This window comes from Chelonia mydas, chromosome 12 (assembly GCF_015237465.2).
Source record: "Chelonia mydas isolate rCheMyd1 chromosome 12, rCheMyd1.pri.v2, whole genome shotgun sequence".
Lineage (NCBI taxonomy): Eukaryota > Metazoa > Chordata > Testudines > Cheloniidae > Chelonia > Chelonia mydas.
In genome coordinates this window covers 5,900,748-5,914,592 of record NC_051252.2, presented here as the reverse complement: position 1 = coordinate 5,914,592, position 13,845 = coordinate 5,900,748, and the positions used below count along the sequence as shown (strand labels likewise).

The 13,845-nt window shown below is 52.3% G+C and overlaps 1 protein-coding gene across 12 annotated transcripts in view; it reads left to right on the top strand.

The window, feature by feature from the left end:
- The window catches only part of NDRG4 (NDRG family member 4), an 87,478-nt gene that overhangs the window by 40,277 nt on the left and 33,356 nt on the right, over positions 1 to 13,845 (top strand). For 4 of the 12 annotated variants that reach the window (XM_043526149.1, XM_043526147.1, XM_043526151.1 and 1 more), the window contains exon 4: positions 11,566 to 11,646. The exons of 2 other annotated variants lie outside the window; for them this stretch is intronic. In XM_043526149.1, the coding sequence (XP_043382084.1) occupies positions 11,566 to 11,646 (81 nt within the window). Of the gene's footprint in view, positions 1 to 6,318; positions 6,633 to 11,565; positions 11,647 to 13,845 lie in introns of those variants that run through there. 6 more of the 12 variants (XM_043526152.1, XM_037877857.2, XM_043526154.1 and 3 more) reach the window with 6 other exon arrangements.

Below are 13,845 nucleotides of genomic sequence, written 5' to 3'. Positions count from 1 at the left end.
TGGGCACCCTCTTTTTATAATGCGATTCTGACTATACCTCATTCGCGTGTATGCACATATTGCACCCCGCGGTGATGGCAAGTGCTAGAAAAATATGATTACCGAGTATCTGGTAAGCAAAACATTGCTTTTACTGTTGATTTTTTGCAGTATCACCCACTGGGACCTCTTTTCCCATCATCTTGTGGCATAGGATCATTCTTTGGTCACTTACGTATGCCAAGCCTTCTCTTAAGCCTATGGCAGGGGCGGGCAAACTTTTTGGCCTGAGGGCCACATCGGGTTTCGGAAATTGTATGGAGGGCCAGTTGGGGAGGCGGTGCCCCCTTGCTTCTCGCCCCCTGACACCCCCCTCCCCCCCAGGACTCCTGCCCTATCCAACCCCCTCTGTTCCCTGATGGCCCCCTGCAGGACCCCTGCCCCATCCACCACCACCCCTGCTCCCTGTCCCCTCACCGCCCCCGGAATCCCTGCCCCTGACTGCCCCCCACCACCCAATCCAACCCCCCCTCCTTCCTGACTGCCCGCCCCAGATCCCTGCCTCCATTCAACCCCCCCTGTTCCCCACCCTCTGACTGCCCCAACCCCATCCACACCCCACCCCCTGACCACCACCCCAAACTCCCCTGCCCTCTATCCAACCCCCCCTGCTCCCTGCCCCCTTACTGCGCAGCACAGAGCACCGGTGGCTGGCGGTGCTACAGCCGCGCCGCCCAGAGCATTGCGCCTGTGTAGTGTAGTAAATTGCTCTCCCTAATGGCTACCAGTAGCACATTCCTACGCGGAGCAGCTTAATACACTACACCCGCAACATGGCATGCTGAGGCTGTGAGGGAGGGGGAACAGTGGGGGAGGGGCCGAGGGCGAGCCTTCCGGGCCAAGTGCTCAGGGGGCCGGGCAGGATGGTCCCGCGGGCCGTAATTTGCCCACCTCTGGCCTATGGCCTGGTATGGCTAACATAAAATCTTACAGGCCTTGCGTTCAGCCCTACTTACTTAGATACCTAATGCATACTTAATCCTTCTGACTGCTGATCAGTCTCATACTTCTATAATCCAACAATTTAACACTAATTAGCATACAGTGATTATATATGATGTGATGTTGCACTCCATATGCTTTATAAAACTGTTTATAAGTATGAGTATGATGTAACTGGAATATGCTTTATGCAAAAAGTCTCTTGTAAGGTATCATTACAAATCTTATAATCTATTGAGTGTGTTCATTCTATTTGTATGAATGTATCATTCTTGTATCTAAGACTAGGAATAGGAAGTATACCTCTGAGGTCCTATTGTAACTATGCAAATTGTGGGCCATTAGTGATGATAATGATAAAGATAGAATCTTGATGGCTCCCATTGACTAGGACAATTGGTTGTAAATGGGTTATTTACCTGCAAGCCTTCCTGTATACGTGCGGACCAGCCCTGGAAGAATGGAGGGGGGGTCTCACAGGACATGTAAACATGTCACCTGATACTGGAATCCGTCTTATACCTGGTGCTTTTCCATTTCGGAGGAGGGGTGGGAACCCAGAGAGACAAAAGATTCTTGCTTTGTGCCAAAAATATAAAGGAGGGATGGAACAGGACAAAGGGGGTCCCAGTCATGAGAAAGCCCCTGCTTTTCACCTACGATGCCTGCTGGAACTGACAAGGGCTGTATCGGGGAAAGGATTGGGCCCAGACTAGGAAGGAGTCTAGTCTGTGAAAGAAGTGTGTTGGAACATCTCTGAGGGTGAGATTTACCTGTAATCAGTTTCTTAATGTATTAGGCTTAGACTTGGGTGTTTTGTTTTATTTTGTTTGGGAACTTACTTTGTTCTGTCTGTTAATACTTTGAACCACTTAAATCCTACTTTTTATACTTAATAAAATCACTTTTGTTTATTAGTAAACCCAGAGTAAGTGATTAATACTTGGGGGAGCAAACAGCTGTGCATATCTCTCTATCAGTGTTATAGAGGGCGGACAATTCATGAGTTTACCCTGTATAAGTTTTAAAGAGAGTAAAATGGATTTATTTGGGGTTTGGATCCCATTGGGAACTGAGTGTCTGGGTGCTGCAGGAAGGTAGCCTGCTGAGCAATTTTTGGTCAAAGTCTGCAGCTTTGGGGGCGTGGATCAGACCTGGTCTGTGTTTGCAGGTGGCTAGCATGTCTGGCTCAACAAGGCGGGGTTCTGGAGTCCCAAGCTGGCAGGGAAAATGGGCTCAGAGGTAAATTCAGCAGGTCAGGTGACAGTCCCAAGGGGGTCTCTGTGACCGAACCCATCACATATGACCTGACATGTTGGTCATTTATGGTGTGATGTTATGATTAACTAATAACCTAAAATCATTGGCTACAGCTGTAACGAGGTGGTGTTGTGATGAGGGGTGATGGCAGTCAGCAGTGGAAGGTTGGGTCCTTGCTCCTGTTGGGTCCAGTAGCAGTCGCAGACAGGGATTTTTGCTCTGTCAGAAATGATTTGCATGTCCCTGGCACGGTGCGTCACTCAGCAAAAATAAGCCATTTGACCCGGGGCGGAGCGCCTCCATACATCCACCAGCTCCCCTTATCCTGTGGCAGTGCCCAGCGCCCCAGCCAGTTTAGATCGACAGTGGGGTTGTGGCCCGGGTTATACATCAGTAGCTGGCCAGCTGGACTGCACCTCTCTCCAGGCCCCACCGCGCACTAGGGCACTATTGGTGGACTCTGGGGACTTTGCACTGAGCCCCCGAGAGCGCTCTCCAGGGTTTGGAATGTCAGTACAGTGGCTGAACAGGGGGTTGGCATTCCAGAGCATGGCTTGTGGGCCCTGACATCTTGAGAGCTGGGTGTGTCAGCAGGCCTGTATTTGGGCTGATGGCTAGCCTAGCAGGGGCAGTTGCAGGTCAGGATGGAGGAGCATTGGCAGGGCTGTGGGAGCCTGGTCTGGAACAGCGTGTGGTGCTGCAGCTCAAGGCTGAGGTGTGTTAGCAGAGCTGTGCTTGCTTCTGTCCCTGAAAGACTGGTTGGTCTTCCCCTGAAAGCAGGTCAGTGTTTGTGGGGGCCCCTCTGCAGTGCACAGCAACGTGGGGATCATTTTCAGAGGACTGACACAGTTCCTCTTCCCCGAACTGGCACAACAGGGTCCTCTCTAACACATAGGCCCCAAAACATCAGCAAGGGAGATGCTGCTCCTCGTGTGTGTGTGTGTGTGTGTGTGTGTGACTGCAGGGCTGGGAGGGCCAGGCGTCTGCCTAGGGCAGCAAGAATCCTCACCCAGGCCCTGCAGCTCTGTCAGCGGGAGGAGAATGTGCGATGGATTTTTATATGTAGAAGTTAGTCCAATAAAAGAGGTTCCCTCACCCACCTGGTGTCTCCAATGGATTTTTAGGCAGGAAAGGCTAGGGATATTGATTTTCCTCCTGCCCCCCCATGACTTTCCCAAGGAAATCCAGACTCCTTAATTATGTAACCCACTCTGATGCATCCCCTAATTCCATAGCATCCTGAATATTATTTATCAGGGTTTTCTTCACTCCATCAGTCTCCTTCTTCCATACTTCAGCTAGGAAGTGAAGGGGGAAGGCCAGGAGCTGAGCTGGGATCAGCACCACGGAGATGCTCAAAGCTGCCAGCTTGCAGTTTTCTCCTGGCTGAGTTACCTGGCACTGACCTCGCTAAGGTCACCCGCTTGCCAGTGCGTTGCAGAGGAGAGGAGGAGGTGGAGGAAAGGAGGGGAGCTGCTAGCGCAGCTCACTAGCCTTGTGCCACTGGAGACCAGGGATAAAATCTCACTTGCGGCACATGTGCAAAGAGTTTGGAGATCTCGGGCTAATTCCCAGTGGGAGTCTCAGAGCCAGCACCCCCTTCAGGGAGCTCTCCAGACTGGAGTGCAGTGGGCTGTCGAAAATGAAAATGACAGATCCCAAGGAGTTCATTGACAACCCTTCCTCCCACTGTGACAGTCTGTAGCTTTACGTTCACCACTTATACAAAACTATGATCAATCTTGTACAAAGTATGTTTTGTGAGGTATCACTTGAAAACTTATAATTGGCTGATCATTATTGTCCTGGTACAATATGTGTGGCAAATTTGTATGCAAAGTTATAAAGTTCTATTGTATGATTTTACTGAGACATGCTCCAACTTTAGAAAAGCAGGCATTGACCAGTTCCTCAGAGAGAAAAGGCAAACTGGCACCTCAGCCAGGTGTCAATGCAATTGAATGGACTATCACCTGGTTAAGTGGCCATCCTTTGGCAGGAAGAAGGGGGTGGGAGTGAGAAATTTACGTTTTTGGTAATGGAACAGCTGGGGGTTCCCATGTAAACAGACTGGCTGTCGCCTCAACCCGAGCTAGAGATGATTCTCAAAGAGAAGGAAAAGATATACAAATGAGGAACAGAGGCCCCAATCACCTCTCTTCCCTCATCTCTATTCATGGCATCAACAATGGTTGAAAGACAAAAGAAGCATAATTGAACTGGGGAAGAGGTCCTGTCTAAAAGACGCGGCCAGACTCCTGTGAGCATGTGGTGAGGAAAAACTTTTTGCTTCACGTTCAGGTAGCTTGTTAAGTTAGGTAGTAGTTTGCATTGACCTTTTATTTCTTTGCAACCAATTCTGACTTTTATGCCAGCCTCATTACTTGTAATCACTTAAAATGTGTCTCTCTGTAGTTAATCAACTTGTGTTGTTTTATCTGAACCCAGTGTGTGTTTGGATTGAAGTGTGTGGGGAAAACGCCATTTGAGATACCAGGGTCTGTGCATATCACCTTCTGTTAACAAAATGGGGGACTTTCTGTGAGCTTGTATTGTCCAAAGGAAAGAGCTGGGCAATACAAGATGCACACTCCTGGGGACAAGTCTGGGACTGAGAATTTGCTGGTGTCTCTGTAATATAATTCAGGAGTGGCTGGCTAGAAGCACTCGTGTAATTCAGCTAGGAGTGATTTTGCACACTGGCAGCTGTGTGTGAACAGACCTGGAGTGGTTGTTCTCACCGCGAAGCAGTGTGAAAGGCTCCCCGGGTTGGAGAACCAACGGGACACAGCTGTTCAGCAGTACAGATTGTATGCCGGGTAACGCCGCATCCACCCACTGTGGTGTTGAGTCATGGGCTTGCCCTCTGACTCCCTGGCCAAAGCAGCCCCCTTGTTGGGCTAAGCAATCCTAGCCCTGCAGTCAAGAGGGGAAGCCCAGCAGAGAATGAACTGGGCAAGGAACAGGGTCTGATGCTGACAGAGATGCTGAGCTGAGCACTGAGGGATGAGGAGCGGAGGTGCCAGTGAGCCATCCAGGTATGCAAAGGCCCCTTCTTAAGGATCCTAGATTTTGTGGCCTCTTTTCCAGGTTGATCCTTTCACTGGTTCCTTCTTTTGGTGATCTACCCCCCCTGCCACCCCCACTCCTGCGAAGTACTTGAATCCACTGGATTTTAACAGCTCCGCCCTCCTGATGTTTCAGCAGGTTGAACCAGTCCCTCTAGAGCAGTGGTCCTTAAGCAGGGGTACGCAGAGGTCTTCCAGGGGGCACATTAACTCATCTAGACATTTGCCTAGTTTTACAACACTAGCAAAGTCAGTGCAAACTAAAATTTCTTATAATGAATTGTTTATACTGCTCTCTATACGCACACTGAAATGTAAGTACAATAGTTATATTCCAGTTGATTTATTTTGTAATTTATAGGGTAACAATGAGAGAGTCAGCCATCTTTCAGTATTAGTGGGCTGTGACCCTTTTGTATTTCTATGTCTGATTTTGTAAGCAAGTAGTTTTTAAGTGAGATGAAACTTGGGGGTACTCAAGACAAATCCGACTGCAGCAAGAGGTACAGTCTGGAAAGGTTGAGAGCCACTGCTCTCAGAACAGGTGGTACTCTGCACTATGACAGCAAACAGAGGGAGGCCTATTAAAAATGCACCGTGTGCTAGAGAAGCAGTGTACCTGTGTCCCTACCTGTGTGGGTTTGTGTGTGAGCACGTTTTTCATGTCTCTGTGGGCATGTGTCTGTTTGCATGTAGGCGTGCTCATGCCCTTGTGGATCTGCATCTCTCTGGGCGTTCTGATGCATGCATGCATGTTAATATACTTCCTGTTATGCGGGTCTGTGTGCGTGCATGCATGCTTGTGCATGTTTCCATCTCTGTGTTTGTGTGTGCATGCACGTCAGCACATGTCCTTTTGTGTGTGTGTGTGTGTGTGTGTCTCTCTCTCTCTCTCTCTCTGCAAGGAAGATGGAGGGCGTAGTGATGATCTGCAGTGGTTTGTTTTTTCTTAAACGGGTATTTTGAGCCAATTGGAGCATGCATAATTTTATCAGCAGCCAATTGCTAAGCTCCTGGGCTCCATTTCAACAACTGCCTGCAATAAAAAAGAAGGAACAATTCCTAAGCCAGAGCTGGTGGAGGGAGAATGGGGCAATGGGAGGGGCTAATAAAGGGGATGGAGCTGGTTTATAAATCAAAGCCGAGAGGTTGACTTCATACCCAGGCTGTCAGCTCTCCGCACTCAGGACAGGGAATCAGGAGGTGGGCCACTGGCACCAGTGCTACCTTCTCTCCCCTGAGGAATCTGCACCGGACGAGCTCCTCACGATGCCAGAGTGCTGGGACGGGGTAGGTACAGCCCCCACCTCTCCCCAGTGTCAGGTAGGGCTTTCCCAGGCAACAACACCCACGATCCACACAGGATCTTTGCACCAGCCAGGGCTGCCTTTCACAAGTCAGCGCAGGCACCACGGCAAAGAAATCTCACCCTGCTTTCTGTGTGCATTTCCCCATTTCCCCCCGCTCCCGAATCGCAAGCAGGGGTGCCCAGTCCCCAGCATTATCCTTGAGGCTTTGTCCCCACTAGGCTCGGGAGCTGCAGAGAACCACCTTGGTCCTTGCAGCCCTGAGGGAAGGAAAATGAATTCAGGAGCTTTCTCGGGCAAGAGAGATGAGGTGTAGGGAAGCATGCCTGGAGTCCCAGGGCGATCCCTGCATGTGTCCTTCCCAGCTGTGATGCCTGTGTCCTGAGAGGTCTGCGGGCTGGCTGGGGGGCAATGGGGGGGCATTGCATGGCTTGTTGCATGTATCAGCAGCCATCAAAGCCGAGCACATTCTGCAGTCTGCAGGGACTGCAGTAGCAAATGACAACAACAGGCACTGCTGGAGGGGGGTGAGCACTGCAGCGGGTGTAGTGGATAACCTTGTGCAGGCTGTAACATCGAGGCGAGATGCGCAGGGCTGGGCTTGACGAGCCCCGCCGCAGTGTGATGGATCGTCCCCGTGAGCAGCAAACGTACGTGGCGACCCATGATGACACCCAGGGTCCGTGCTGTTTGCCCAGCACACCTAGTGCCTGGATGGTGCTCCCTATATCGCCCACCCAGGCTCGGTCTCCTCCCTTTGCTGCGCCCCCCTCCCCAGTGCAACAGCATCTGAGCGCCTAAGTTGGGCTAATTTGTGATGAGCTAGGGTCTCACCCCCCCTGCCCCCCTTCCATGTAGGGAAACAGGGTGCAAAGGGGCCCTTCTGCTCAGCCCAGGGGGAAGCAGGGGGACCTAGGGCTTTGGGTTCAGGGATGCAGCGGTGTTGCTAGGCAGGGTGGAGCGTGTGGGAAGCTGCAGGAGGACGCTGGGGAAGGGGCAGGGAAGTTCTGGGCTATTGACCCTGCGCTGGAAGGAGCCGGGCCGGGGTAGAAAGGTGTGGTGCTGGGGCACCGCGTGGCTGGAGAGGAAGGTGCAGCAGCAGCTTTGGGTAGCTTCCTATTTGCGATCCATAAGGTGGGGGATAAGTGCTACTAGCACAGCATACGTGCTAGCTGTTAGTCACTAGCCAGGGATAGCAGGGCATGGGTGGGCTGGTAGGTAGGTCTCAGAGCTGGGTGTCAGGACACCTGGGTTCTAGTCCTTGCTCTGCCCTGTTCTGTGACCTTGGACAAGTCGCGTCTCTGTTTTGTGCCTCAGTTTCCCTGTCTGTAAAAGGGGGCTCATGATCCTCCTGTGAGAACGGTGGCTGAGAAGTGGAATATAATTGCCAAGCGGAAGTAGGGAGGGTCATGGGGATGATATGTACTTGCTTCCCCGAGGGGTCATGAGGCCTCGTTAGAGAGCTCGGGACAAATTACGCTTGGACAGAAACAAGCGGGTGGTCAGGATGGGGTGTGCAGGGGGGACTCATGACCTGGAGGCTCAGCACCATCCTCTGGCCCCATTGAGACCTTGAGCAGCTGGCTGGAACTCATCAGCCTCCTTTGGAGGATGGGCCAACCTTGGAGCAGGGAGGGTGATTCCTGAGCATCAGTCTCTGTGGCTGATGGCTGGGATTCCCCTTTTCCTCCCTTCCCGAGTCATGGTCTGTCTGTCTGTATCGGAGACACACATGGCTGTGCGTGTCATGCCGAATTCCCTTCTGCCTCTGCCCCTTTGGGAAGAGACACATTCTGCCTTGGCGCGGGGAGGGAAAGACCGCTGTGATCCTTGCCCCAGAGCCAGGAGGAGCAGGCAAAGCCCAAGGTGCCCGGCTGGGAAGGGGGATGTACTGGCTGAGACAGAGAGCACAGCAGTTTAGTTAAGGTGACAGCAGAGAGCTTTCCTAGCCAGACAGACACTGGGTCCAGGTCAACCGTGAGTTATCCTTGTGCAGCATCAGTGAGTTTGCATGGACGCCAGGGAGGACAGGATCGGGTCCCTTGCATTAAAGCAAAAGCCACACCTGGCCAGCCTCCCCAGGGGGTGTATTTCTATTAAAGCCAGCAAAGTGACACCAGCCAGGAGTCTAGATTAGGAGCCAAAGGGCCTTTAACTCACTGGGAGGGGACTCTTCAGAAATGCACAGCTCTAAAAAATGGACAAAAGCAAGACGCAGTCTCTAACCTGAGTCCGTCCTTGGGAACACTGGCAGGGGATGACATCACTGAGAGCCGGTCAGAGAGCTGAAACTGCATCCTGCATCCCAAAGCCACCTGTTTGCTTTTTTCCTTTGTTGCAACTGGAATTTTGTCAGGAATAGCTGAAGAGGCAGTGTTGGTTTGGGGTTAAAGCAGAGACCTGGGAGTCAGGACTTCTGGATTCTGTTTCCATTCCTGCCACTGAACTGTTGGGACACCTTGGACAAATCACTTAACTGCTGTGTACCTCAGTTTCCCTAGAGAGAATGATTCTTTCTTACCTAACAGGAGCGGGGGAAGCCGTGAAGTGTAGCTATTAGAGCATCTAAAGTCCTTGGAGATCCTTGCCAAAAGGCTCGGAAGAAAAGCACAGGGTCACTGTGAAGTGTGTTGGAGAAATGCAGACTCTCCAGCTAAAGCTATGCACAAAGCTGAGAGGTCAAGCAGAGAGCACACTAGCAATCCAGGCCAGGGGACATGTAAGCTGCATGTGCAAAACACCTGGCATGCTTGAGCAAGGAGGGGATTGGCTTGCAGATGTGTCTGCGTGCATGGCCCTGGCTTGCGCGTACAGATCAGGTGTTTTGCAGGTGGGAGTGCACTTTTGCACACGTGCTCTCAAAACAGTGTAAGGTACCGGGGCCAAGAAGGGGATGCGGGAGGGGTGTTCTCAATGTCCCAAACAAAGTTTGGTGGCACCTTGAGGTCCAAGTCTGACAGGGCCCCATTGTTCTGGGTGCCGTACATGTACTCCAGCTGCTCCTCTTCATCCTCCTCCTAGCTAAGTTCTGGGTCAGAGGAGCAGTTCTGGGTAAGGGGTCCATGCCGTCTCCCAATCCCCATTCACTAACACTGAGCAAAGCCCAGAAGCTCATCTCCAGAGAGGCATTCTGACCCGTAAGTCATGCACAGCGGCACTGGTGTGTGACGCTACACACCCACTGGGGTGCTGAGACTCCCATGTGGCAAGCCAAGGGTGATGCTTAGTCCTGATGCCAAAGCATCCTGCCCTCTCCTGTTCCCACTAAGCTCTGGTGACAAAATTTCGATTAACATTCCCGTCTCCTAGTTTTTATGTATTTAACTGATTGGAATTAAAGCAAACCCTTCCATAAGCTGCATGTGATTTGTCTATGGCTCTGCTCGTGAGGGGCTGGACAGGCACCCTGGGGACAGCATCAGGCCTGCAGGTTTCTGTTGGGGGGGATTTTTGCAAGCACGCTACTATAAGCATACTGCTGCTGCTTTAAACCAGTGGGCCTGGGTCTTGGGGCATCGTTTTCCATCCTTGCACATATGACCCACCCTGTTGCAGCTGCTGTTTTGGAAACCCTCATTTCTCATAAGCTTTTAAGACCCTGGGCCTGGTGGAGCTTTTCTTCCCTTTCACATAACCATGGGAACTTGGCCACTTTGGGCAGAGTGAATCCAAAATGGCAGCCATGAGGGGGAGGGAAGGTATGGAGGGGAGACATCCAGCAAGCCCTGACCCGTGTGCTTTTAAAGGAATGGCAATGATGTGATGTATATTAGATCACTGATTTGGGAGATACTTTTATCCCTTGTGAGGCAAAATATACATATTTGGGGGACATACCCAAGGGCAAAGAAATACCATGGGCCCAATTTTCATCTGGTCTGGTGCCTAGTTTTCGAAATACTGAGCACCCACCACTCCTGTCAAAGTCAACGGGTGCTGCAGTATTATGGCAGTGCCAGAAGTCTAAGTCAGGACTGAGGCCTCATGGTGCTAGGTGCTGTACAAACACACAGTCCCCCGCTCTGTTGACAAAGAAAAGGAGCAAAACCCCTTCACCACAGAGCTTCGTGACAGAGGGGCAGACAGACCTGTAGCACTGGGCATGGGGTGGAAGCAAGGATCAGAGAAAGAGAGGTTGTGGAATGATTAGTTGAACCTCCTCCCCTTGTACCCAATGCCCCTCACCCCGGCTGAGCGACTCGACCAATCCCAGGAAGCCAACAGAAGCTGACTCATGCCTGATTCTTGTAAACTGTTCCTCTCTGAGCCACAAAGGGCAGGTCCGAGCAGCATGGCCATGCTTGAGGTAGCAATGAAAGGCCAGCTCCATCAAGAAGGGTCCCCAGGTCCATCCCAGAGCCCAGGCCTGTGTTCCCTGGAATGTGGCCAATTATTAGCACATGGCCAGGTGCACTGTGCATGGTGATACACACATTGCTGGGATCACGGGCAGGTGCCCAGAGGTGGACTCCAGCTGGGGATGTAACACCCTGGGCTATGGCGTCCGATATGCCCTTCCCCCTCACTGCCGGCAGTGAGAATGTACGGGGGGCTAACTAAGAATGGAAGGGGGAGCCCTGAAGTCTGGGGACTTCTGGTCGATCTGTCTGTCTTAGGGGTTTATACTGCTGCCCATCGGCACGGTGCTGTAAAATCAACAGCAGCAGCGAAGTCCCGAGTGCACTTTAGATTGCAGATCAACCCACTGGAACTGGAAAGTCCAGATCCAGATTTGGGCTGAGATTTCGAACCCCCCGACCCTGGGTGTGGTGTGGGTGTTGGCTTGGGTCCCCTCTTTAATCCTATTATATGTGAGTGCTCGGTGCTATGGGGCGTTCCTGCCCCAAGGTGTTTACCAGTCTGATGCAGACACCGGAGCTGTGCAAGGGGATGGGTTCTTAGCAATGGGGTGAATGTTCTGACTTAACACCATTTTCCCCTACAAAAAGGAGAGACTTCATGGAGAAGATCCGGTTCCCCGGGAAGATGGGTCTGACGGTAGCAGAATAGCTCTGATACAGCGGATGGAGGTTTGGCCGGAGATGTCCTTGCTTTCTGCTGGGTGGACAAAGCTCCATGATGCACCCTCACTCACCGCTCGGCTTGTGGGCATCTATGATGCGCTTTATTGGGGACTAAACTAAAGAAGCAAACACCGTAGATCAAAATCCTGGGGCGGGTTGCCTCCCTCCTGTTTGTTCCAGCGCATTGCAGGGCTCTGAGCTCCCGCTCCCTTTTGGTGCATGCTGCAGTACTGCCAAGCCGCCATTAATCCCTGCCCCAAATCAATACTCCGCCAGGGGTGGGAGTCAAGAAAGCAAACCCATCAGAGCAGGCAGCTGGAACATGGCTCATAACAGGGCAAGTGGGAGCTGGCAAGCAGAGCCGATTGGGTCTGTGCCCTGGATCTGACTGAGCTGGGAACTGGAATGAATGCTGAGCAGGGAGGTCAGGCAGCTTAGGGGCTGGAGAAGGAGAACAGAGCGGCTTTCCCCTCGCTGCTGTGGTCCTGGGATGGACAAGGGCCAGCTTTGTTCGAAGGGGGCAGGATTCAGCCATTTCAGCAGCCGTACAGCGGAGCTGGGAGACAGAGCAGCAGATGGTGCAGGATGAAAAGCTCAGGGTGTCGTCTGGCTTGTAAACCATTCAAGTGACTCTTTGTCTGACAAGGGCTCCCCTTCCTCCCCCTCCACAGCAAGACAGATTAGGGTCAAGGGCTCTTTCTGAGGGAGAACCTGGAATTAGAGCGTCTCCAGCTCCTGCTGATTGCGATTGAGCGGGGCCAGGGCTCACTGCGTCTTTTAGCATCGTGCCTTATTGGGATTTAGCTTCCCGTTTTAACCCCACAGTCCTTGTTGTGCTATTCCAATCCCCTCATCCCACCCACCCACATCCATGCTGGGAATGATTCTTTCTTTCTAGCAGGCTTCATTGTCTCCAGTAAGAATGATTTTCTCTAACACTAAAGTTCTTGCTGATTCTGGCTGCAGATCCTGTTTGCTAATTGCCCTAGTTTTCGTTAAAAGGGAACACTGATGTCCTGAGCCCGGCACCCTGCTCTGGAATCTGGCAACTTTCCAGTCCTCCCCCCAGGCGCTCTGGGAAAACCCCTGTCATGGCCAGTTTGCAGCCCCGGCACATGCTGTCTTGAGGTTGTTTCCAGCCATGTGCCTGTGACCCCAAAACCCAGAGAGGCTTGGCACGGCTGCCCTGAATCTGTCCTCCTGCCAATGCTGCCGCCTCTCTGGTTATAGCACTGGGTACCGATGGGGGGATCGGGAGCTGGAGGAAGGTGCTGAAAGACCTGCCTGTTCCAGCCAATAACAACAGAGGCTGTCTGCGATTGGCTGCTTACATTATCCTCCTCCTCCAATAGGCAGGAATGGAGTGTTCTGATTGGCTGGCAAGGAGATCACGGTGCGGGTGTGATTGGCAATTTTCAAGGGCAAGGGAAGTGGCAGCCCTGACAAGCTTAATTCCAGCCCAGAGGGACCACCTCTAGGCAGGAGCATAAGCCAACCTGTACCAAATGGGGAGAAGTGTTCCCTGGGGGCAGGTGGGCCCGTAACTGCCTGCTGTGGGGATGCTTGTGCCTTCCTCAGGAGCAGCTGGCTGTGGCCACTGCTGGAGATGCGGGGGCTGGAGTGGGTGGAGCTGAGCAGGGCTGTGGCCCGGTCTGGCAATCTGCATGTGAAAGGGCATTTCAGACGCCATAGCCCATTCTGTTGAGGGAGGCAGCGTCCCAGGCGTCATGGGGGTCTGTGAGGTGGACACCTAACCTGAGATTCTCCAACTCATTCCACAGCAAACGCCTGCGTGATCGTGATGGCTGACTTAGGCCTGGTTTGAACCAGTGACCTAGGGATGAAGGGCCCCGTAATTGCCCTCTCTCTCTCTCTCTCTCTCTCCTAACCCTGTGCTCATCATCACTATAGTATCTGAGCAGCTCATCTCCTGGTGTTGGTTCCTCTCTTCGGAGGCCTCCATGTCTGCCATGACCCTAGGATCCTCCTCACCCTGCATCGTGACCTCCCACTGGAATTAGGGAACTCTCAACCTCTGGCGTGAGATGTGTGGGAGCAGGAAAGGGGGCTGGCCCAGCCCCTGGTCAGCACCGTGGGACTCCCTCGTGGTGGAAAATGAGAATGATCACGAACCATAGCATCTTCCTAGTGCAACGGCCCAGCCTTCCCTCGGGAACAGAAACATCCTATCCATGGGGCAGGAAA